Source organism: Emys orbicularis, chromosome 2, assembly GCF_028017835.1.
Source record: "Emys orbicularis isolate rEmyOrb1 chromosome 2, rEmyOrb1.hap1, whole genome shotgun sequence".
Taxonomy (NCBI): domain Eukaryota; kingdom Metazoa; phylum Chordata; order Testudines; family Emydidae; genus Emys; species Emys orbicularis.
In genome coordinates, this window is record NC_088684.1 from 90,070,989 (window position 1) to 90,096,168 (window position 25,180).

Here is a 25,180-nt window from a genome sequence, read left to right on the forward strand (position 1 = left end):
ACCTCTCCAATTTTTCAACATCCTTTTTGAAGTGTAAACACCAGTACTGGACATAGTATTCCAGCAGTTGTTTCGCCAGTGCCAAACAGAGGTAATATCACACTTTACTCCTGCTTGATTCCCCCAGTTAATACAGTCAGGTATTTTAATAGCCCTCTTTGCCACAGAATCACACTGGAGGATCATGTATAGTTAGTTATATACAGTGACCCATAAGTACTTTTCAGAGTTGCTGCTTTCCAGAATCCAGTTTCCTATTCTGTAAGTATCGTTTGCGTTCTTGTCCCTAGATGTATTTTCTAGCATTTGGCTATGTTAAAAGGCAGATCACACACCATGTTTCCAAATGACCCAGATCATTCTTTATCAATGACCGTACCTCGTTATTTGCCACATCGCCAGTCTTTATCATCTGCAAATGTTATCAGTAGTGAATTCATATTTTCTTTCTGATCATTGACAAAAAATCTAATCAATAGTGGTGGGCTGAGAGCGATTATTTCAGGATCTCACTAGAAAAGCCCCACTAGTTAATATGTCTCAAGTTTAAATGGGGAGTTATCAGTTACTTTTAATCCATTTAACATGTGCCATATTGATTTTTGAATTGTGCTAGTTTTTAAATCAGAATGTCATGCAGTATTGAGGACAAAGAAATCCAAATGTGTATATTGTGTTACATCGACAGTTACCTTTCTCAGCTACGCTTGTAATCTTGTCAAAGAAAGGTATGTTCATTTGACAAGACTTATTTTCCATTAAACCGCATCGACTAGTATATTTTTGTCCTTTAACTCTACTGATAGTGTGGCACAGCATTCCATTGTTTTGCCCAGGCTTTGTTATGCTAATTGGCTTATAATTACCTAGGTCATCAAATTAATTTTATAAGAATATTGACACATTGGCTTACCCACTCTTCCAAGTCATAAATGGTCCAGAAAGTTCTTTGGACAACTCTGTGGATTTTGAGGTATTAATAGAGCTTTGTTTTGGAGTAGGCAAAGACCCCAGTGGGTCAGGTTCTCAACTCTGAACTTGTTAGAGCTTTTTACCTTAAAGTCTCAACTGTTTTTCTGGAGTTCTCCTTGGAGAATTAGATATCATCCACTCTGGTAATACCAGGCCTCAATTGAAGGGGCCAGGCATGTGTTAAAGCTTGAAAGAGAGCCTTGCACCCCACTCTGTCAGAAATTTTTATTTAAATAGGATTAAAAAAAACCCCAAATATTTTAAACAGTCTGAACAAAAATTTCTTTACTTCTCAGTTGCTCTAATTTCAGTCACTTACCGTTATTCTAATCCTATTAGGTTTTCAGTCATCCATGGAAAAACAGGGTGGTGAAAACTTTATTTTTCTTTATTAGAAACAAGAAACGTCATCGCCCTTTTTTGGGTGATAGGAAAATGGGAAACAGTCATTCAGACTTTTGTGAGCCAAAGATTTCTTTTTTAAAAAGTTATGTAAGCACATCTGTCCCCCCCCACCCTCACCCCCCCCCCACCCCCCTGTTTACAAGACATTGGTGACATAGCCAATGCCAGAGAGCATCTGCATAGTGCGGATCCTCTTTTTACATACATACATCCTTTTTTTCTTTAAATCAGCATTTTGATTCTAGGTATGGAACATGGTAGAACTTACAGGTAACCAGCATCAAAGGAGAATGGGCCAGTACCTACTTGTCTGTCATTGTACTGTCCTCTCCAGAGAGGAAGGGGAAAGCTGGCCCAACTAGCACCTGTCTTCAGAAAACTCTTTGGAGTAGATACTGATTGTAACTACCATCGTTTATATTTGGGGTCTGTTGTCTTTACCTTCACTTAAATCACAATATGTGTTTTTCTTCGAGTGATTGCTCCTGTGTATACCACAGTAGGTGTGTGTGCTCGCCACGTGCACCGGTGCCGGGAGTTTTTCCCTTAGCAGTACCCGTAGGAGGGGAGCACTGCTGCGACCCCTGGAGTGGCGCCTCTCTATCACACTATAAGGGGAGCTACGCACTGCCTCCCCCTCCCCCCCCGTTCCTTCTTGCTGCTAGTGAAGGTAGTTGGAACTTTGTGCTCCAGCCTTGCTGTAGACCTTCTAGTAGCCTTAGTAGTACTCATCTTCTCCATAGTTGGATAACTTCTTTAGTTAGTTGCCTGGTGCGGGGCATGCCCTGTGCCCCAGGCTTCGTCGTGCGACTCCTGTCCCAGTTCTATGCCAAGAAGCGACTGGCACACTCAGTGTCTTCGCTGCTTGGGTGAGACTCACGTAACCGATCGCTGTAAGATGTGTAGGTCGTTCAAGCCTCGAATGAAACGTGAGAGAGAGATCCGGCTCCGGGCCCTGCTAATGGAATCTGCGTTGGCCCCGGCACTGGTGCGCTGATCGGACTCGGCACCGGGTACCGCGTCCTCGGTGCGGAGCGAGGCGCCCTCCACCAGTCAGCACTGCTCACCCGCTAAGAAGCAAGGGAAGACTCAGCAGCGCCGACAAAAGGACAGGGGTGAGGCCGGACCCGAGTTGGGCAGCCCACGATCCCCCTCGGGACCCAGACCTCCGACTCGCACTGAGCGGAGTAGCCCGGTCCCATCCGCACGTGCCTCTCCCGTGGTGAGAATGCCGTCGATGCCGGAGGCTGCACAGGCCGCGCGTGACATCCTCTCCCTCCTGGTGCGGGGTGCGCCACCTGAGACAGGCCCCCGGTCCTGAGGGAAGCCGCCATTGGGAGCACACCAGCCCTCCCCTGCAAGACACAGCCTGCGCTGCGAGGACCGTGCGCCCCGTTTGACGAGGTCCTCACATAGCTCGCGTCTGCCCTCCACTCCGCTCAGACTGGCTGACTCGCCCGCGCGGGAGTCTCGAAGGTCCTCCACTCCCCATCGGGAGCGCAGGCACCGAGACAAGTGGCGTTGACGCTCCTCTTCGGATAGGAGCTACAGGAGCAGATCCCAACGCCATCGTTATGGATGCTTGGGCTCGAGTGCCCGCTCTGCCAGACACCGTGGACGGAGCTCTCCTCGGGCATTACCGGCACCGAAGTGTTGTAGCTACGATCGCCGGGATGACTATGAGAGCAGCACTTTGGTCGAGTACCGCTCCTCATAGTCGTCAAGGTCCAGATCTCGAGGTCGGCACTGGCACGACCATAGACACTCCCGCCGCTCCTACGGCACCGTGCGGTCAACAGCAACCTCGGCCTCGGCACCCAGCCGCCCGTCCCCGAGCTGCACCGGGCCCCAAGAGCAGCCTCCACCGCTCGGCACCCAAGCTGGTCAGTGGCAAGGGGCACCGTGGCAGGGCCAATGGTGTCAGTGGGCACCGTGGTCACAATTGCCTGCCCAGGTGAGACCCCGCTCGGTAGCCGGGGCATCCCAGACCCATTCGGTGTCCCCTCCTCGACAAAGTCAGAAGTCGACGGGCACCGAACTGGCGGCACCGGGCCCGGACTCGGTCTTGGGAGTCGAACCAGCGGCACCTCCCGAGGCCCTGGTAGCCGGCCTGGCACCCTCGCCGGCACCAGAGGAGACCATAGCAGCAACTCCGTCTGTTATAGAAGAGGACTTTAAAGCTCACCAGGAGCTCCTCAAAAGAGTAGCCTCGAATCTCCAACTCCAGGCTGAGGAGATGGAGGAGCCGTCGGACCCCCTTTTCGATGTACTGTCCTCCTCGGAACCGGGCCGTTTGGCCCTACCCCTTCACCAAGATGTGGCCAACATATCGACTGCCCTGTGGCAGACCCCAGCTTCCTTGGTGCTTATCTCCAAGAAAGCGGAGAGAAAGTACTTTGTTTCGGCTAAGGGACATGAGTACCTGTACTCCCACCCGGCACCTAACTCCCTGGTGGTGGAGTCAGTCAACCATCGGGAACGCCACGGCCAGCCTGCACCCACCCCCAAGGACAAAGACGCCAAGATTCTTTTGGCAGGAAAGTTTATTCTTCTGCGAGCTTTCAACTTTGGGTGGCCAATCACCAAGCCCTGTTGAGCCACTATGATTTTAACTTGTAGGGGTCTCTACCGAAGTTCGAGCCTCTTCTCCCGGAGTGGGACATGAAAGAGTTCAAGGCTCTGGTTGAGGAAGGGGCAGCAGCGGCGAAAGCAGCCCTCCAGGCCGCCTCGGACGCGGCGGACACGGCAGCCCGTTTTATGGCATCGGCCATATCCATGCGAAGGGCGTCCTGGCTTCTCCTGTCTGGTCTGTCTGCAGAGTCTCAGTCTCTGATGCAGGACCTTCCCTTCGATGGGAAAGCGCAGTTTGCGGACCAAACCGATGTTCGCCTGCATGGGATGAAAGACTCCCGTACCACCCTGCAAACTCTGGGCCTATATGTCCCGCCAGCAAAGGACAAACCTAGGCCACAGACCTCCGCTCCCCCCGCTAGGGGCAGATATGAACCCCCTCCTAAGCGACCGAGGGAGCAGAGACGCAGGTCTCAGCATCAGTCCCGCTCGGCCCCGCAACCAGGCCCCTCGAAGGGCAAGAAGCAGGGGAAGAGGTGGTTTTGACTCTTTGCGGGGGGCCACAGGACCTGTTGCCACGGACGCCCCCCAGTTAATAAAGTTTGTGTTCTGCAACCGGTTATCTGCGTTCTGAGTGCAGTGGTCCCGTATAACGTCGGACTAGTGGGTCCTCAGCACGATTTCCAGGGGCTACATGTTGCAGTTCACCTCACCCCCCCCCACCCCCTTCCCCGGGAGGACCTCGGGGACCGGGAACATGCTGCCCTCCTAAACCAAGAGGTGGCGCGCCTTCTCAACCTAGGTGTGGTGGAGAGGGTACCGGCGGAATTTCAGGGCAACGGTACTTCCTGATCCCAAAGGTAAAAGGCGGGCTCCGGCCCATCCTGGACTTGCGGAACCTCAACAGGTTTATGGTCCGCTACAAGTTCTGCATGGTATCCCTGACCTCCATCATCCCCTCCTTAGACCTGGGGGATTGGTTTGCGTCCCTGGACCTTCAGAATGCGTATTTCCACATCCATATTTTCGAGGGTCACAGGCACTTCCTCCGCTTCCTGGTAGGGCGGGACCGTTACCAGTTTGCGGTCCTCCCCTTCGGCCTTTCCACGGCCCCCAGGGTTTTAACCAAATGCACGGCAGTGGTGGCAGCCCACCTCCGGAGGAACGGGCTGCAAATTTTCCCTTACCCGGACGATTGGCTCCTCAAGGGCAGCTCCCGGTCCCAGATGCAGGCCCAGATGCAATTCCTGCTGTCCACATGCGCAGGTCTGGGTCTAGTGGTGAACGAGGCCAAGTCCACGTTGGTACCAGTTCAGCGCATACACTTCATAGGGACTCTGCTAGACTCCCTAGAGGCCGCAGCCTCTCTTCCCCGGGACAGATTTGAGACACTCAAAGCTCTCATAGCCTTGGTCACGGCCTTCTCTGTGACGACGGCAAGGGTGTGCCTTCAAATCCTAGGTCACATGGCAGCATGCACATCCGTGGTGTGACATGCCAGATTCAGAATGAGGCCCCTCCAACTTTGGTTGGCCTCCCAGTATTCCCAGTCCTGGGACAGCCTGGACAAGGTGGTCACGATGCCTCCCAACGTGGTGGCCGCTCTGCAATGGTGGTCCCTCCCGAGCAATATGCTGGACAGGGTCCCCTTCCGAGAACTCCCTTCCTCTCTAGACCTGGTGTCAGATGCCTCGGACCTGGGCTGGGGAGCCCATATAGGGGACATTCAAACCCAAGGCAGATGGTCGACATTGGAATTGTCTCTGCACATAAACATCAGGGAGCTCAGGGCAGTGAGCCTGGCTTGCGTAGCGTTTAGTTTGCACCTTCGCGGGAAGGTGGTCAGAGTCCTCACGAACAACACGACCACGATGTATTACATCAACAGGCAGGGGGGCACACCTTCCTTGGCCCTGTGCTGGGACGCCCTGGACCTATGGGAGTTTTGCATAGCCCACGATATCTCCCTACGGGCCTACCACCTACCCGGCGCACGCAATGTGCAAGCCGATCGCCTCAGCAGGGTGTTTTCCCACCAATACGAGTGGTCACTCCACTGGGAAGTCGCCCAACAGCTCTTCCAAGAGTGGGGAGCTCCCCGGGTCGACCTCTTCGCTACCGCCCAGAACAGACGCTGCGCCCAGGGGGCGATCTCGGACGCATTCCTCCTCCGGTGGTCAGACCAACTGTTCTGTGCCTTTTCACCCTTCCCACTGATAGGGTTTTGCAAAAAGTAAAGGCAGACAGGTCGACGGTTATCCTCATAGCCCCGGATTGGGCCCGTCAACATTGGTACGGGACCCTTCTGCAACTTTTAGCGGCCCCCCCGCGGAGGCTGCCGCTTCACCCAGACCTCCTCTCCCAGGAGAAGGGATGCCTTCTCCACCCCAACCTGGTCGCGCTCCACCTGACAGCGTGGTTGCTCCATGGTTAAACGAGGAGGAGGGAAAGTGCTCGGAGGATGTAAGACTAATTCTGCTGGAGAGCAGAAAGCCGTCCACTCGGCGCACGTACCTTGCCAATTGGTCTAGGTTCTCCAGGTGGGCGGGGGAGCGGGGCGCCTCCCCATCTTCCGCATCCCTCCAGCTTATTCTAGATTACTTCCTGTCCCTTAGGACCCAAGGGCTAGCTCCTGCCTCCGTCAGGGTACATTTAGTGCCATTTCGGCCTTCCACCCTCAAGTAACCTTGCACTGGGTGTTTTCCCATCAAATGACCTCCCGTTTTTTAAAGGGCCTAGATTGCGCTTTTCCATACGCCAGGGCCCCGGTCCCGCAATGGGATCTGAACCGAGTGTTATCCCACCTCACGGGTCCTCCCTTTGAACCCTTGGCCACGTGTTCCTGGTCCCACCTCTCATGGAAAGTGGCATTTTTGGTGGCTATCACCTCAGCCCGTCGGTTCTTGGAATTTAGGGCCTTGACCTCGGAACCCCCGTATACGGTTTTCCACAGGGATAAGGTCCAGCTTTGTCCACACCCCGTCTTTCTCCCGAAGGTGGTCTCCGCCTTCCATATGGATCAGGACATTTTAATACCAGTACTCTGTCCTAAGCCCCATTCCTCCAATGAGGAACGCCGCCTACACACGCTAGACGTACGTAGAGTGCTGGCCTTCTACCTGGACCGAATCAGGCCGTTCAGGAAGTCCTCTCAACTATTCGTTGTGTCGGCCGAGTGTATGAGGGGGCAACCAATTTCCACCCAGCGCCTTTCCCGCTGGATCACCTCGTGCATACGCACGTGTTACGACTTGGCAGGGGTTCCCCCGCCGCCTATCATAAAGGCGCATTCTATGAGAGCGCAAGCCTTGTCGGCTGCCTATGTAGCCCATGTCCCTATCCAGGACATATGTAGGGCTGCCACGTGGTCTTTTGTCCACACCTTTTCCTCGCACTATGCGATCGTCTCCCAAGTACGGGATGCCGCAGGGTTTGGTAGGGCGGTACTTCGTCCCAATAACCTTTAAATTCCTACCCACCTCCATCAGATATAGCTTGGAGTCACCTACTGTGGAATACACAGGAGCAATCACTCGAAGAAGAAAGGACAGTTACCTGTTCCGTAACTGGCGTTCTTCGAGATGTGTTGCTCCTGTCTATTCCACATCCCGTCCTCCTTCCCCTCTGTCAGAGTTGTCTGGCAAGAAGGAACTGAGGGTGGGGGGAGTGTGCAGCTCCCCTTATAGCGTGATATAGAGGCGCCACTCCAGGGGTCGCAGCAGTGCTCCCCTCTTACGGGTACTGCTAAGGGAAAAACTTCCTGCACCGGTGCACGTGGCGAGCACGCACACCTACTGTGGAATAGACAGGAGCAACACATCTCGAAGAACGCCAGTTACGGAACAGATAACTGTCCTTTTCTGACTATACAGATAGCAAATTATGATCCGTAAAATAGTTCAGTTTGTATTGCAGAGGAATTAAAAATGGATTAAAGGAAATTAAACTTTTGTTCTTTATCTTAAATATTTTCTGGTACTGGTAGAAATTAAAAAATGTTCTGCCTGTTTGTAGTGTTAGATCAAAACAGGTTATTATAAATATGGGCTTTAAGTGTTGTAAATTCTAGGATTTATACAGCTGCAAGATTTGTTCCAGTTGACAGCTGTTGCTACAGTGTATTCCTCCCCTTCATTTGCATTGTGGCTTTGTTAATGGCTAGTCAAGTGAGAATTGAATTAAAGCTAAAATGATTAATATGCTTGCACTAAATGATCAGTTGAAGAACCATGAATAATCTTATATTTGTTTTTTGTACAGTAATGTTACAGCCTTTTGACTATGACCCAAATGAGAAGAGTAAACACAAGTTTATGGTACAGACAATCTTTGCGCCACCAAGTACTTCAGATATGGAGGCAGTGGTAAGTAAACATATTAACATGAATATGCTGCCTGCTTAAAATTCAGTTTCTGCTGTAATAGGTAAACATGTTATGTTCAAATTTAAGTAATTCTTACTCCGGAACAAAACTCAACAGACATTTTCTGAAGAACTCTCTGACTACTGTGAATAAGTGATCCAAGGTTTTGAATCACAAATGCAAAATCATGTCATTAGTGCTTCTGACTTGCTTAATGAGTTTTGTTTGAAAGTTATTTATGGGGCTTGGTGAATAGCAGGCAAATTGAATGTGAATGACGCGCGGATGAATTAGTTTTGGGTATTACAGCATGGGCCTACTGATCCTTGCAGTCAGTTAACAGATAGTAAACAGGGTTAGTGTGAAGGAGTTCAAAGCAAGTGTGAAGTGGCAAGTTCTAACATGAGAATGGCATTATTGGATGTGAAAGAAGTTCAGCTGGGACAGAGTCTAATGGGAATCAAAATAGTCTGGTGGAGAAGATAAGCCGCCTTCTATAGGAAGACCAAGAAAGCAAAAATATGCACAAACTACAAATTCACTTTCCATTCTTGTAGAAGTAAGCACATACCTGAGGTTGAGCTGACAGATACGATTGTTGGGATATGTACCCTTTAGTCTTTGAAGTACAGGTGTTTTCTGGAAAGCATTCAGAGCACAGAGTATATAAGGGCTGTGTGGTCCCAATACCTTAGTTATTGTCACATTTAGCTGTTAGTGCAAATGATTTTGCCCCATGCCTAAAGATCTCAACTTGAATTTTCCCAAGGCTTTCTCTTGTATATTTCATGTGTATTCGTTCAGTTTAGTTTAGTTATTGTTATAGTGGTACTAGGAGTTTTAGGCTTCTCATCCAAATTTTTTGAACCATTGCACAGGTAGGCTTGAGTCCATCTCCTTCTTGGCATCAGGAGATTTCTAGTCAATGCAGTTTTCAAAGACCTGGAGAAGATGCACCAGTTAAACCTGGTCATTTCATACCTCTCCAATATTCCTAGGGGGCACTGATGTACACTAGCTGTTTGATTTACATGGGGGAGGTCCACTTTCTAGTAGATGCTTCATGTACAGGACTTGTATACCTGGGGCCTATCTGGATATATAGACACAAATCCAGGCTTTCCTCATGATGCAGGAATTAGGATTCAAGGACCCACAACTAACTTCAGATCAAACAGTTGGTTGTGCTATTCAGAAACTCCCAAGTTCTGAAAGCTGGCTCAAAAGACAGATTACCCACTAAAGCCATGTACAACTGGTGCTGGAGAAAGAACTGATCTGAGCTGGTTGATTCTAGGACCCCCATTGATACTGGAATGTTCATCAGCACTGTAGAAGCCTCTTTTCAAACATGGATTCCCTGCAGTGACTGGATCCCTAAGTATTAGGGATTCCCTCATTGCTAAGGAACCCTGAAGGTCAGGATCAGTGCCAGGATCCCATTGGATCCATCTGAGTCCTCAGCCAAGGCTCAATTCCTGTAGAGGTGTTTATCCTGCTCTCTGCTCCCTTTAAGAGTAAAGATAAGAACACTAACACTGAGAGATCTTGTGTGCTGGAGCACTGTCTTCTAGGAAGAAAAGCTACCATCACAGATCCAGGAAGTGGTGGATGGTCCATATTTCTGGAGATTTGTTCCACTACTGTTAGTTCTGAATGGTGCTCTAACCTCAAGGCCTCAATGTCTCCTTCAGGAGGCAGAGAGAGAGTGAGTCCCCCTGGTCCCAGGGATCTGGTAACCATGTGCCTTCAGATTCAGGGAATGGGTCTGAGGCTCTTGCCACTGGTGCTGGTTCCAAGAACTTCCTTGGTCAGCCCTGGTGCACTCCCAAGATGCTCACCTGGGTAACTCAGAGTAGACAAAAGGGCAAAGGCCAGAAACCAGACTAAATTCACTAGAGCCCAGCAGGCTTGTACTGTATCTCCTTTTCCTCAGAAGCTGAAGGGTTCAGTATGGCCTCTTTTCATCAGAAGTAGTCATAATCCTCCAGATTTTGTTAAAGCTTCTGGAGAGTTTAGCCAGAATCTACCTCAGTGGAGCTCCCTGTCTGTTTTTTGTCCCAAACCCATGCTCTGTTGGATCCTGGTTGCATGGATTATTGGCATTATCCAGGAAGGATATAAAAATTCACTTCTGAAACATTATTTTAAATTACCATCCTTGAAAATACACTAACTCTCAATACCCCTCTGCTCTAAAGCTGCAGAAAATTAATCACTTTGATTGTCAAATGTTGTACAGCCAAGTTTAAATGCCTCTGGAAAAAAGGGGGGAAGGGATTTTTATGGAATATGGCTTTTTCAAACTCTGATTCTGTTTATCTGTAATGCTTTCATCTCTTAAGATAATTTCAGAAGCCCTCTTAGTGCAAGGTAAATCACCTACTGCAGCAAACCTCAGATCTGTTTCCACCTCCATGGAATTATTTACATGCACATACCAAGTACCACTGCTTAGTTTGGACTCTAGCAGAAGTCAATATTTGGAGTAACCTAGGGGTGCATGGAGTTTTACAGACATTTAATGTTACAGAACTTCTTCCCAAACTCTGTCCTTCTTTAGGAGCTTTTCAATATACCTGTTTGTCTTCCCTTTAGCTTTTTTTTAAACAAATTTGATTGATTAAAACTTGCACAGTTTTAAAAATATTATAATATTTTAAAGAGTACCTCTCTTCTCCACATCACCATTAAATTACCATTTTCAAAGTGTTCACTTTGATTATTAAAAATTGTATGTTGTCTTCATTTTTTCTTTAGGCATCCCTTGAGCATAGTTATCTGTAATGGCTGTTTTTTGAAGATGAACACCTCAACAGATTCTTCAACCAATTTCATTCCAACAGAATTGAGTAATCTGTAACTGGTTAATATTTTATTGTTTTAAATGTTGTTCCCTTGGGAATAATTTGATCTCCAATTCAGAGGGAATTGACTTTTGGAGTATTGGGCCATTTTTCTGCAGCAAAGTGGGTCAAGATATGCCCATGCTGGAACCAGCAGCTCAAAAATTGAGCCTAGGGAATTGCTCTGTGTCCATACACAGGAGCAGGAGACCCAAGGGCAGTTATTTGTTGAGGTGTATATCTTTGTAGAACAATTACAGGTAAGTAATTTAAAAAAAGTGTTTCAAGGTGGAGGGACATGAAGTAGCCACCAGAAAGCTAGGTTGTTGTCTGAACCGCTTTTCTGTCTGGCTAGGATTATAATTTGTTTGGTGTAAACTAACTTTGAAATATTAAATCTATTCCCAAAAAATCAAATGGCTTATGAAAGACGCAGCGTGTATTTAAAATGGACATCCAAAAAATTATATCTTACATACTACAATTTTCCTCAACTCATTTATAGAAAATCTTGATATATCACAGGGTTTCAATATCAGATCAGTGCTGAGTGGTGCTTAATAATATTAGTGTCCTGGGATGCCTTTATAAACATTCTTTATATTCTATTTAACAGATTAGACAGTATGTAATACCTCTTTGTGTTCATTAGTGTGTCATGGAAACACTTATTTCTATTTGGGAGTGATTTGACTAAGCTCTGCCCCCTAGTGGACATATACAATTTTTGTGGCTGTTCTGAATCTTAAAGCTTGTAGGGGGCCATTTTTGTTTATCATTCTTAGGAGGAAGTCTTGACTGTTTTTTAAACTTTAAATGCTTACTTAGCCATAAAAAGGGTGTTTGGCAGCAGTAGAGGGTTGGGAATAGTTGTGGATGTTTTCAAGAATTGCAGCTGACATCTGGAACTCAGTAAGCCTAAGACATATTTTAAGTGGCAGTATTTTAAATACCAGTTATCTGGAAGGAGGGGATATTCCAGCCTTTCTTATAATTGGGTATATTTGACAGTGTACTATAATTCAGAATGTTTATGGGCTGCTATGAAATATTTCTATAGGCCCAAACAGTAATGTATTAAAAGCTGCAAAGTGGTAATTAGTTCAGAAATCTAGGGTAAGGAGAACTAATTGATTCATAGATTCCAAGGCCAGAAGGGACCACTGTGACCCATCTAGTCTGATCTCCTGTAGTAATAAAATTACTCTGAAAGGTGTTTTTGAAAATATAGTATCATGTTAATGAGGAGATAATACTGCCATTATAAAATACAGTACAGACTTTTTTCTGTATTTTAGCAAAACGTCTTTTAGTTCTTTGCTTTTAAAATCAAAAGTTGCTTCATAATGTTGCCTGTTTTTCATCTTTATTTCCAGACTTTAGGTTTACACATCTCTAGCTTCCATTATTCATTATAATTTGTAGAATAGTGGTGATGAGAATTGTTTAAAAGCTAGAGTCTGAAAATTGTAGCTGAAAAAAAGGCAATATTCGAACTTGAGTATTGAGAAGGTATAAAAGCAAATCACTTAGGAAATGTTTGGGTTTGGTTTGCATGAACCTTGTACGTTAAATAACCATAAAAATTGTCATTTTAGTGGAAAGAGGCAAAACCGGATGACCTAATGGACTCCAAATTGAGATGTGTGTTTGAAATGCCCAACGAAAATGATAAACTGGTAAGTCAGAAACTAAGTGATGTTATATTAGCCTTTTAAGATCTTGCAACAATTTCAGTTTATCGTGGATCTGAGTGTTTTTAAAGATGCTATGATAATAAACATTGTGCTGAATGTCCCAGATACCAAAAGTAAGAAAATTAGCAAACGGGTAACTTAATTTAAAAAAATAGTTTTTTCTTAACCCCTAAACACATTGCTAGCTGGCTTTTTGCAGTCTTTCACTACATATGGTTTTACAAAATCTGAACATGCTCTTGAGATAAATGGTTAGCTCTGAAATATTGGAGCCATATTTTTTAAAAGCAACCGAACTTACCCCGTACTATTCTCCATTGGGGTTCTTGTATTTTAATACCTCAGTATAATACAGGCTATGTTGTCTAATGCAAGAGTGTACTTGTCATCTAACTTGAATAGGCCTGGAAATAGGGGAAGGAAGGCAAATTTAACATTTATTTGACAAGTGTCCCTCTTTTATCCTATAGCTTTTATTTCATATTCCCACATATTCCCCTTTTACCTTAATTAACTTTACCATTCTGGTGATGAACTGAATTCATATATACTCAATCATAAGCCGGTTCGTTTACACTGCTCTACAGCCAAAATGCTTCTGAAATAAATGTAGTCAAACTTTACTAATTCTGGGTCACTGAGAACGAAAATGATGCTTAAAATTGTTGATTGGCTCTAGTTTTCAAGATATGCTATTGGGTCAGTATATACGACCCTTGACTTGGGAAAGGCGGAGGATAAGTGAGTTATAAAGGGAAGGGATCTCAATTTAAACCAGAAATGACTAAAATACATCTTTGACTGGATCTATGAATAAATCTATGACTGGGTTTGGACAGTACTTGCTTTTTAGGCAAAACAATGAATGATGCAATCTGAAGCTGGTATTGCGTCATACATGATATGAATTGCATCATGTTATTCCTAGAAGTCCTGGATGATGCAATCATAACGAAGCTTACATCACTCTGCTGAACAAATTGCCCTATATCAGCTCTAGAAATCATACAGTGTCGTGCTCTCTTATTTGTCAGTGTTTGATTTTGCAAAGGGACACATTTCTGTTTAGCCAAAGTGAGCAGAGATGCCTCGTACTTGTGTGAACAGTGCAGATAACTTCTGCTATGTTTGTGGTGAAGTGACTTTTGCATCACAAAAGCGCAGTATAACCACTATGGTTAAGAAAGCCTATCACCTTTATTTTGGCTGCAAAATTGGAGATCAGGCCAAGAGGTGGGCCCCACACATATGCTGCAACACTTGTGCAACAAATCTTCGCCAGTGGTTGAACAGGAAAAGGAAATCTATGCCTTTTGCAGTGCCAATGATTTGGAGAGAGCCAACAGATCATACCAGCAATTGTTACTTCTGCATGGTGCCTCCAGTTGGGAAAGGTGTGTCAAAGAAGAAAAAGTGGACTGTGCATTATCCAAACATTCCATCAGCTATACGCCCAGTACCCCACGGAGAAGGACTGCCGGTTCCTGATGCACCAGAATCATTCTCACTTGAGTCAGACGAGGAAGAGGATGAAACTTCTGGTCCTGAAGCATCAGTGTCACAGGACCCACATTTTCTCCCATCCTCCTCCTCTGAAACACACCTCATAACACAAGGTGAACTGAATGACCTTGTCAGGGATTTGGAACTACCCCAGAGTAAGGCAGAGCTGTTGGGCTCCAGACTACAGCAGTGGAATCTCCTGGCAGGTGATGTTAGGGTTTCCATGTTCCGTGACCGTCAAAAGGATCTTGTCTCATTCTTTTTCATGGAAGGTGATCTTGTAGCCTGCAACAACATCGATGGTGTGATGGCAGCCCTCAACATCGTTCACGATCCAGATGAGTGGAGACGGTTCATTGATTCATCGAAGACGAGTCTTAAAGCTGTTTTACTGCATAATGGCAATGTTTTGCCATCAATTCCAGTTGGTCATGCAGTCCATATGAAGGAAACCTATGACAACATGAAACAACTTTTGAGGTGCATAAACTATGACCAACATCAGTGGCAGCTTTGTGGCGATTTGAAGGTTGTTGCTCTCTTGCTTGGTCTGCAGACTGGATACACAAAATACTGCTGTTTTCTCTGCGAATGGGATAGTCGTGCAAGAGATTCCCACTACATCAAGAAAGTTTGGCCACTCCGACAGATTGGCCACTCATTGGAGCCTGGGAGGAAAAGTGTTCAGCATCCACCACTTGTTGAATCAAGGAAGATTTTGTTACCACCCTTACACATCAAGCTGGGTCTGATGAAGAACTTTGTCAAGGCCATTGACAAAACACAAGCAGCTTTCAAGTACCTCCATGGAAAATTTCCAAGGTTAAGTGAAGCTAAGATAAAGGAAGGTGTCTTTGTTGGTCCTCAGATTCGTGGACTTCTTCGAGATGATGCATTTGACCATGCACTGCGTGGCAAGGAAAAGACAGCATGGAAAGCCTTCCAGTTAGTGGCAATACATTTTCTCGGAAACAACAAGGCAGACAACTACAGGTTGTTGGTGGAAAACCTCCAAGGCATACAAAAGCCTTGGTTGCAACATGTCACTAAAGATACATTTTTTGCACTCTCATCTAGATTTTTTTCCACCGAACTGCGGAGCAGAGAGCGACGAGCACGGCGAGCGATTTCACCAGGACATTGCAACAATGGAGAAACGCTATCAGGGCAAATGGAGCCCATCAATGCTTGCAGACTATTGCTGGACAGTGACAAGAGATGCTCCATTTAATGAATACAAGAGACAAGCCAAGAAGCGCCAAGTAGACACTGAATAGGACTAAACTATGTACAGAATAGTTTTTTGCCTTTTGTTTCATAATAAATTTTATTTATATAACCCTTTTGCTGATTTTTAAAGAGTTACATAAACAGGACAGGTGAAATATTATCATGTAAAGCAACCATAAACACATGAAAAGACCTAGGTTTACAATTTATGATTAAAACTCTACTATCTACACAATATACATAGACATAAAATGTAAAAACTTAAATATCTTAGAAACAGTAGCCAATCAGTTGTTTTAATTGTCATATTTGAATTCAGCACATCAAAATACATAATAAATAGCACATTTTATCTCTGAAGCCAGACGACTTCTCAAAAATTGTAGACCAGTGTTATAAGCTGACACCCCCTCCTCCCCCCCAGATGGATAAGTAAAAATGGAAAATAATTCAGGGGTCAGCAAACTTTGGCTGCTGGGCCATCAGGATAAGCCACTGGTGGGCCGAGATGGTTTGTTTACCTCGCGTCCGCAGGCACGGAGGTAAACCTAAGTAAACAAAGTGTCCTGGCGCGCCAGCTGCTTACCCTGACGGGCTGGGACAGCAACTGGTGGGGAAATGTTTTGGGGGGAGAAGCTGGGGGTCAGGGGAGTAACCCCTGTGACCACCCCCCACATGACCCCACCCCTAGCCTGGGACACCCACACTCTCCCCATCCCATCCCTTCCCACCTTATCTGGGGAGGGCCAGGGGAGGATGTCTTTGGCCTGGCTGGAGCTGCTCCGGCAGGCTGGGCAGCGCGGCTGCAGCCTGCTCTGGTGGGCCAGACTGGGCGGCGCAGCCGCAGCATGTTCCAGCGGGCTGGGCCGGGCGGCACGGCTGCGGCGTACTCCGTCAGGCCAGGTGGCGCGGCCCAGCCTGCTCTGGGGGGCGGGGCCGAATGGCACGGCTGCAGCCTGCCAGCCCCAGAGCTACAGCTGCTTCGGAGGCGGGGGGGAGAGCAGTGTGGCCAGAAGCGAAGAGACTCTGGCCCCGCCTCTTCCCTTCTGGCTCTGCTGGCTGTGCTGCCTCTCCTTGCTCCCTCTGTTGGGGGGAGGGGCTGTGTCCCACCTCTCCCTCTCTATACCCGTTCATAAGCCGACCCCCTTCTCCGGTGCTTCCCTTTTTTACAAAAAAAAAAAAAAAAAAAAAAATTCGGCTTCTGAACAAGTATATACGTACTTAGTATACAATTAGAGAGACAAGGTGGGTGAGGTAATATCTTCTATTGGACAAACTGAAGTTGACCTGAAGTAGAGGTCGGTGTAGCTCAAAAGCTTGTATTTCACTAACAGAAGCTGGTCCAATAAAAGAACACCTACTTGTGTCTCTAATATTCCTGGGACCAACATGGCTACAACAACACTGCAAACATGAAACAGGAAATTGTTATACCATATTAAGTGAACATACTGGTGTACAGTTGGTGAGCTGTGCTAAATAAGCCTTTGCCTCGGAGGAATAACTTTCTGTGGATACAGTTATTACAAATTGTGGTGTGGCCCTTACAGATGGTACAACGTTTAGAATTTGTGAGTTTTAAGAATATCAATAGATAAATATTGCATTAATTTTCAGCCCTCATTTTGATACTTTAATATTCTTGGCTGTTTCAACAGATTGGGTAAACAAATGAGACTTTTCAGTATTATGTGCAAGACTTCTTTCATACACTAAAACTTTATTTGAATATTAATGAAAGTATTGATGTACATTTAAAAATGAACTTTAATCAGTCATTTCAAACCTGTAATTTTGAGTTCAGTTTTCCTCAAAAAAGAGGTGCTGCACTTGGGCTTAGTACAGATACTCTTGGGCCCTATGTCCATCTTTCAGGTCAGCAGTAAGGAAGGGAAATACAGATTAGAAAGATGCAACTTTTTTCCTGTCTGCACCAAAATCCATTCAAATTGTGTGGCAGATGGTAATTTCAAGCTGTGTAAATTGAAGAGGCCCTGTCCTCTCTGCACTGTCTGACATTCAAAATAACAATTTGCTGTCCGTTACTCAGAAATTACTTTGAAGAGTAGAACTCCCAGGCCTGTGTATTGAAAGCATGCTACCTCAATATTGTCAATTCTGATTTGGGAACTGTCTCTGCATTCATAAGCCTAGGCAGGGGTCTTGCAGACAACAGCCTCATTCACTTCAGAGCCCTAAGAACCATCCATCTTGTCCACGGAATGAGGCAGAAGTTCATTAGAAAAAAATAGTATGTGGTGATATAATTAAAGTCTGCATTATAATGGATACACACAAAGGGGTCAAATGAAGGTTGCAATTAATTGTATAAAACTTTTTGTACTTGGTACCTTTATATTACTTATTGTACATAATGTTTGTTTTTCTGAGTAGCAGCGTGGGGTTGCAGAACCTAATCCTTTAGCCGTTGGTTTAGTCACTCCCTTAAATCTTGCAATGAGAAAACTGCCGAGTACTGAGGGTATGGCTCACCTGCCACCTCAGGATTTACCTACACCAGGATACAAGTATTTCACTCCAGTGAGCAGCAACTTTCTTCAGACACCTGTCAGTTATAGCCAGAAGATTGACATGAAGGAACCAGTCAGTGAGGTCAGACAGCAGAAGAAGCAGGTTTGTTCCTGGGAGCTAAAAGCTATAGGGCTCTAGTGGAGTTTGTGTGTTTTAAAGCAATTCCTAGTTAGCTCGCAAACCAGCAATAAACTAAGTGCCATATCGTGCTCTCCTCACACAAGTAATTTTGTTGAATCTAATGGGTACTACCTATGGAAGACAGCAGGATTTGGCCCTTAGGCTGTTTATGACCATACAGTAGAATATGTTGTAAAATGTAAGCAGGTGTAATGAGATAACCAGTAGCAGCTTGAATTGTTACTAATGAAGTTCAGTTAATTATAAAGAACTTTGTTTTTTCTGCATATTGAAATCAAGATACCTTCTGTTTTTACATAATTGCTATATTTAGGGCTTGTCTATACTTACGCGCTGGTTCGGCGGCAGGCAATCGAACTTCTGGGTTCGATTTTATCGCGTCTTGTCTGGACGCGATAAATCGAACCCAGAAGTGCTCGCCGTCGACTCCGGTAATCCTGCTCGGCGCGAGGAGTACGCGGAGTCGACGGGGGAGCCTGCCTGCCGTGTCTGGACCGCGGTAAGTTCGAACTAAGGTACGTCGACTTCAGCTACGTTATTCACGTAGCTGAAGTTGCGTACCTTAGTTCAAATTGGGGGGTTAGTGTAGACCAGGCCTAAGTTTAGTTATTTATCATTTTTGTTTGATTTGGTATTTAACTTTCAGACTGCTTACTTGCTATTTGAAGAGGTGCAATAGAGTGGTGACCTAAGTAAAAGTAACTGCATAGTTAATCAGGAAAAAATACAGTAGTGCTAACATAATTTACTATGATATTAATTACTATTATCTCCATTTGTTTTATAATTCCATTTAACTGTAGAGTTAATCCAGGTCACCACTGTATGGAATGGTATTTTTAATGTCCACTGGAGATTGTTTAACGTCTAGAGCAGGGATGTGGGAATCTAGACTCCTGGATTATATTTCCAGCTTTGTCACAGTCTTGTTGCGTGACCTTGTGCAATCACTTAACCTCTTTGCTTCTGTTCACCCATATTCAAAATGAGTGGAATCCTTCCTTTCAGAGTTGCTGTGAGGTTTAATCAATATTTGTAAAGTGCTTTGAGCTCCTTGCATGGGAAGCACTCAAAGTTAAAAATATTTTTATTTCCTTATTATACCTCAATCGTTAACAGAACTTGTGTGTCCTGGATTTCATCTTTCTAATTTTAGCCGTTTTTTATTGCTTCCTATTAATTTTTTTCTTTTCCTTTTATATAAAAATGGAAGTTCACATCTTACGTTATCATTTGGATGCCTGTTGGGTCAGTGTTAACTCAAGAAGTATAAGGATTGGCTTTTTTCTCAGTGGCATTGTGCTAAATGCAAACAATGCTATGTTCTTGTGCCTTTTAATGCTGTGTTTTGGATGACCTCAGATATGAACTTCATTTGAAATACATTGTAGCAGTAGTTTAATTTTTTCAATGTTTATATTAAGCTGTAAATATTTCTTTGGATCTAGAAAATTAAAATTCTCAGGTTATTCTTAATATTTGCAGAATGATGTAGAAGCAAGCAAATCTGCCCCAGTCCTGAATACATCTAAACAGGATGGACCGATGCCAAAACCACATAGTGTCTCTCTTAATGATACTGAAACAAGGAAACTAGTGGAAGAGTGCAAAAGACTTCAGGCTGATGTGATGAAACTGTCAGATGAAAATCGGCACCTGAGAGTAAGTTCTGTTGTAATGAGTTTCCTATTAAAATGAGTTACTCCTAAACAGGTGATTAAAAGACATGGATTTGTATAGATGCATGCAGATAAAACTTAACTTTTGAAGTTTTATCTGCATAAAACTTAAAAAGGGGAAATACTTTGGGGAATACTTCTTAGAATGAACAAAGTAGGTACAATTATCTGTATAACAAGATCATGTGCTATATAATTTTCTTGTTCTCCTGAGAAATAGGGATTGATCAAATGTAGCTATTTCTTCAGCAGCACTGTTAGCTAAGCTATCACTTCTCCTCATCTAAAAACTCCACTTCTGTGTCAATTTCAGAAGTAAGTGAGCTTATTTTTAAACCTGTTTATAAATCATCTAGGAATTATTATTCCATGAATGTGCGCAGCACAAGTTAATGTTAAATGTAAACACTCATCAGTTGTTTATGGTCAGTATCTTTTTCTTTCAACTGATGAGAATTTGAAACTATACCAATTATATATTTTTTTAAGATGTAGTGGAATAAGAAGTGCTGTTTTCCAAGGTGGTACTCAAACATCCTGGGTGTCTTTATAGTTTCCACTGCATTACAGCTTTTCATAAAAACTTACTATTATCTGTTTTCACAATATTTTGGGTCTATTTATTAGGTACTCGGGCACATATAGTTGAGAACCAATGCAACAGCATTGCAGATCACAGAATTTTAGCTTACAAAATCACTTGATTGTTCACTTACTATTTGTATTCAATGTGGTGTTGCTTTCTGCAAGCTTTGTGTAGTAGTAGTAGCAGTATTACTTCCATAATTATAACGTATCAGTACACAATTATATGTTGTCATTGTAACTGTTGGGTATGACAGTTCCTATATTGTCAATAATAACATTTTAATGTATAAAGAAATCTGAAATAAAGCTAATTCCTAAACAGTAGTTGTGATATCAAAGCACATGGGGAAACCACAAAATATAAATATTAGCTATTGGGGAGTTGTTTCATTTACTTAAAATTTTTGTGTAAATTAAAGATGGATTTTTCAGTGTGCAAGATAAGAGTTTTATTACTTTTACTAATAGTTATATACACAAACAGGGTGGAATACATGTGGATTAGGTATTGGAAAAGAGAAATTGTAACTTGATAAATGTACACTTATTTTGAATCTTGCAGTATCTTGATTTTTTTTCAATTTAAAAAGTAATAGTACAGCTACACTTCTAAAATGATTTAGTATGATCTGGTTGAAATACTTACCAAAGAGATTCAGTCTCCTGGTTAAATTTTCACCATTAAGAAGACTATGATTCCATATTCATGAATTTCTTCCATGTGTTCTTTTCAGGAGGAAGGCTTGAGGCTCAGAAAGGTAACACACTCCGATAAATCTGGATCACCCACAGCCTTGGCCCTCAGAGAGAATGGCTCCAATCCTCTTCCTTCACTTCTTGTTGTAATTGCAGCCATTTTCATTGGATTCTTTCTAGGGAAATTCATCTTGTAAAAAGAGAGAGAGAGAGAGAGAGAAGCATGCAGAATGCAGCTTCCTTTTTTTTTCTTGGCCAGAAAAAGATCTGTTTACCTACCACTTCATTGGTAGTATGGCCCAAGTGACCATTTTTGTGTACAGCATCATACAGGCTTTGCCTTTAATGATCTCGCACGGTTAGAAAACACAATTAAAAAAAAGACAAACTGTTCGGCTACTGGACAAAATTGTACATTAAATCATCAATAGCAGGTGTCAGTTGCACATTCAGTCCTTTATGAAAATTCATAAATAAAGAATTGTTCTTTCTTTCTGTGGTTTTAATAAGAGTTCAAAAATTGTTCAGAGTCTTGTAAATGTTATTTTAATAATCCTTTAAAATTTTATCTGTTGCTGTTACCTCTTGAAAAATGATTTATTAGATTGCTAATCCCACTTGTTCAGGAATATGACAAGAGGTTTTCTGGGGGGAAATGGTGCCTCTTACTGTGTAAATTTTCTCCTTTACCTTACTTTGCTAATATCATGGCAGAATTTCTTTCTTATCCCTTGTGAGGCGCAGTTATTGGCAGTTTTTCATCCCTACAATCCTGTCCCATGATATTTAACATTAAAACAGAAATAAAATTAACAGATTTTCTGCTGGGTAGCCTGTTTGTGTGTGTCATACTTTTAGAGGGATTCCTAACAAATTCATTGTTCATGGTAATTTGCTTCTTGTAACAAAATGGATGTTTTTCAATTTACTTTCAATCTTTGGCTTAGACTGTTGTATTTGAAGCTTGAAAAAAACATTAAGGGTTCCCATTCTATTTATGAAGTTCTGAACAGTTTTTTGGCTGCTTTCATCTATAGAACAGATAATTATCTAACTTATTTTGAGACGTGGAGATAATGTGGGTATCCAGCAGGTATAAATATTGGGAGACAAATGTTTTCAGTATCTGGTTTTTAAATATTTACTTGGATTGTGTGGGTGTATAACAGTCAACCTTCTGTTGCATCTTTGGGTCTGTTGGGTGTCTTCCAGGGGCAGATTCTCCTTTGGTTTCATAAAGAGTACACTATTCAAGTTTACTAATCTATCAGTTCTCTTCGTAACTCCGTTTTAACTGATATTCTTAAATACATTTTTTTTCTATTCAAACACCCATAATGAATTTCCATGATGCAGAGGAGTTGATGTTTGCTGAGCAAGCCTCAATTATTTAACTTCCCCCCCCAAAAAACCCCAAAAACCAACAAACAAAAAAACTTTCATGCAACTCTTGGCAAATTTACCTGTTATTAACCATATATATCTAAGTTTTAGAGAATGCATTTATTGGGTCTGAAATGCTTCCCTGCACTTAATCTTACGTCTTGCCTCATTTCTGATATACAGGTCATAAAACCAAGTAGATGGTAGTATTGGAAAAAAATATATCCATACTTCTGACTAAGCATAATCCAACACAGGGAATTACTTGTAAAATGACAAATTCTGGAAGGGATATACTCCTGTAAGCAAAATTGTGTATGTACTTGGACAGCTTGACTTGATGTGGTGCAGCTAAGTGTGTTAGACCTTGGTGTATACACACATTGTGTAGCTGAGAAAAATGTTCTAGGGAAACATTCATTATCTTGATTGCCTTTGATTTCTAGTGCTTTTTAATGAAAAATATAATTACATCATGTTCTGTCATTGCTATCTGTGGTAAACTTTTATAAAAACATCTTGCATATGTACAAGGAAGACAACAAAGAAAATACAAATAATGCTTATCCTTTCACTTAAAAGCATGCAAGTACAGATGTTTCCATTTGTATGTTCCAGTATCTGCATTCAAGTCTCCTCTCAGCTTAATGACTGGAAAAATATTCTAAAGTCTTGATTATTTTGATTCCATTGATTCAGAAACCAATACAATTCTCCAACTTGTGCTCTGTCAAAATGGTGATACATCTGACTGTATAAGCCTGTTCCTTAAAGGAAAGCTGATAACATGTAACAAAAAAGCTATAGTGTGCAGGATGTAGTTTGCTTCAGACAAAGCAATCATAAACTAGTGTATGCAAAGATTTGTAATAATGCCCAGCATTTTCAGGGCTATAGAGCAGAGAAAGTCATTTCTCAGTGCCGCCCATTTATGTTGGATGTCTGGCATCAGTACTTTAGAATGGAAAAGGGCACCTATATTGAGATAAAAATGATTATAAAATCAGCCAATTAATATGAATTTTTATAAATACAAAGCAGCTGGAAATTGTTATGCTTGAAGTAATATGTGCAGACTAAAAGTGCAAACAGGCATCGTAACAATATACATAACATGAGGTGCTCCTGATATAAGGAGACTCTTTTGGTTTCCAGTAATCCTTCATAGCTGTATATAAAATGTAATGCTAAAACTATTTTGCTCTCAGGAGTGACTTTGGATGAGATCAACTGTATTCAGTGAATTATGTAATATGGATTAAATTGTTTGTCTGTTCCTGAAATGGTTAGAACTTCTTACTTTGTGTGCCTGCTTATTTGTGTATGTCAGCATGGGGAAATATAATCCCCACTGCTAATAGTGAGAGTACGGTTAAATGATAAAGGCCATAAAGTCATGTATGAAGTTAAATGCACAATTTCCCCAACTTTTTTTAGTTTAATGGAGAACACAGATTGCATTTTTGCTTGCCCACTAGGGCAAGATGTTAACAAAAACCTCTTGATCCCAAATACATAGTACAGTATGTTAAGTTTTTTATGGATATAGCACTTTAAAAAATGTATAACACTTCAGAAATTCAGCTAAATAGAAAATACTTCATTGTCTTTTAATGCATTTCTGTAGTAATTTAGATCCCAAATTTAACCTACTTCAAAATTACTATAGTAAATAAATTAGTCTACCACTTTATCGAGCACATTAAAAAAAATACTCTGCAACCTGTACCAATGTGCAATCTTTTTATGCATTCCTACTGCTTCTCTAAAAGCAGTTGACAAGCGCTGTCAGTCAGAGTCTTGCATGTTCCTGCTATGATTGAAGCGGATGTGCATACAGGAAATAAACCAACAAAACACTAGCTTGAGCTCTGTTAGTGTCTCTCAGGGGGCAAAAGGCCTTTGCCAAATGGGAAAAGATAACATCGGTAAGCAAAACTTCTTATAAAGGTTTTAAGGGTATTACAAAGCATAAAGTGTTAATAAACTATTAAAAATGTGACAGTGTCTTTTTTGTTTTGAGACTTACTGATTCGAGTTTATACAGTAGATCTGTGTTTCTGTGCCAAATAGGTGTACCTAGTTTGCTGTACAGCTTGCCATACTGCCTTGTTTGTTATAGCTAATGTTGATAAATAATTTAAGCATAAAGTTAGCAGTAAACTGTTAGTGATCAGTTTTCACATGTTGGATAGTCAGACACAGTAAACAAACTAAAAATATTCTGAGTGTTGTGGTAAAAAATAACATACCTTCTTTTGTATTTATATTGGAACCCTCTGGGCTTATCTGTTTGCTTTTATACTCATCCAACAGCCTTCTGACCAAGGAGGTGAAGAAGATGGAGTCTACTGCTTTAGTAAATAGCAAAGTCCCCCTGTAGCACTTTCTAGGAGTCTAAATTGCTTCATAAATCCAGACTGCCTCTGATTTACTCCAGAATATACCACCTCTCACTGTGAGGTATTATCCTCTTATTTCACAGAAAAGATCATCCGCAGCCAGGCTAAAATGATAAAGGCCATGAAGTCATGTATGAAGTTAAATGCACAATTTCTCCAACTTTTTTTAGT

General features: G+C 43.0%; 1 protein-coding gene across 1 annotated transcript in view; it reads left to right on the forward strand.

Annotated features, from left to right (window-relative positions):
• Positions 1 to 23,890, forward strand: part of VAPA (VAMP associated protein A) — a 46,449-nt gene extending 22,559 nt beyond the window's left edge. Inside the window, exons 3-6 of the mRNA XM_065397860.1 lie at positions 8,209 to 8,312; positions 12,757 to 12,837; positions 19,747 to 19,923; positions 21,263 to 23,890. Of these exons, the coding sequence (XP_065253932.1) occupies positions 8,209 to 8,312; positions 12,757 to 12,837; positions 19,747 to 19,923; positions 21,263 to 21,421 (521 nt within the window). The 3' untranslated portion in view covers positions 21,422 to 23,890. The remainder of the gene's footprint in view (positions 1 to 8,208; positions 8,313 to 12,756; positions 12,838 to 19,746; positions 19,924 to 21,262) is intronic.
• The last annotated feature ends 1,290 nt before the right edge of the window (positions 23,891 to 25,180 follow it).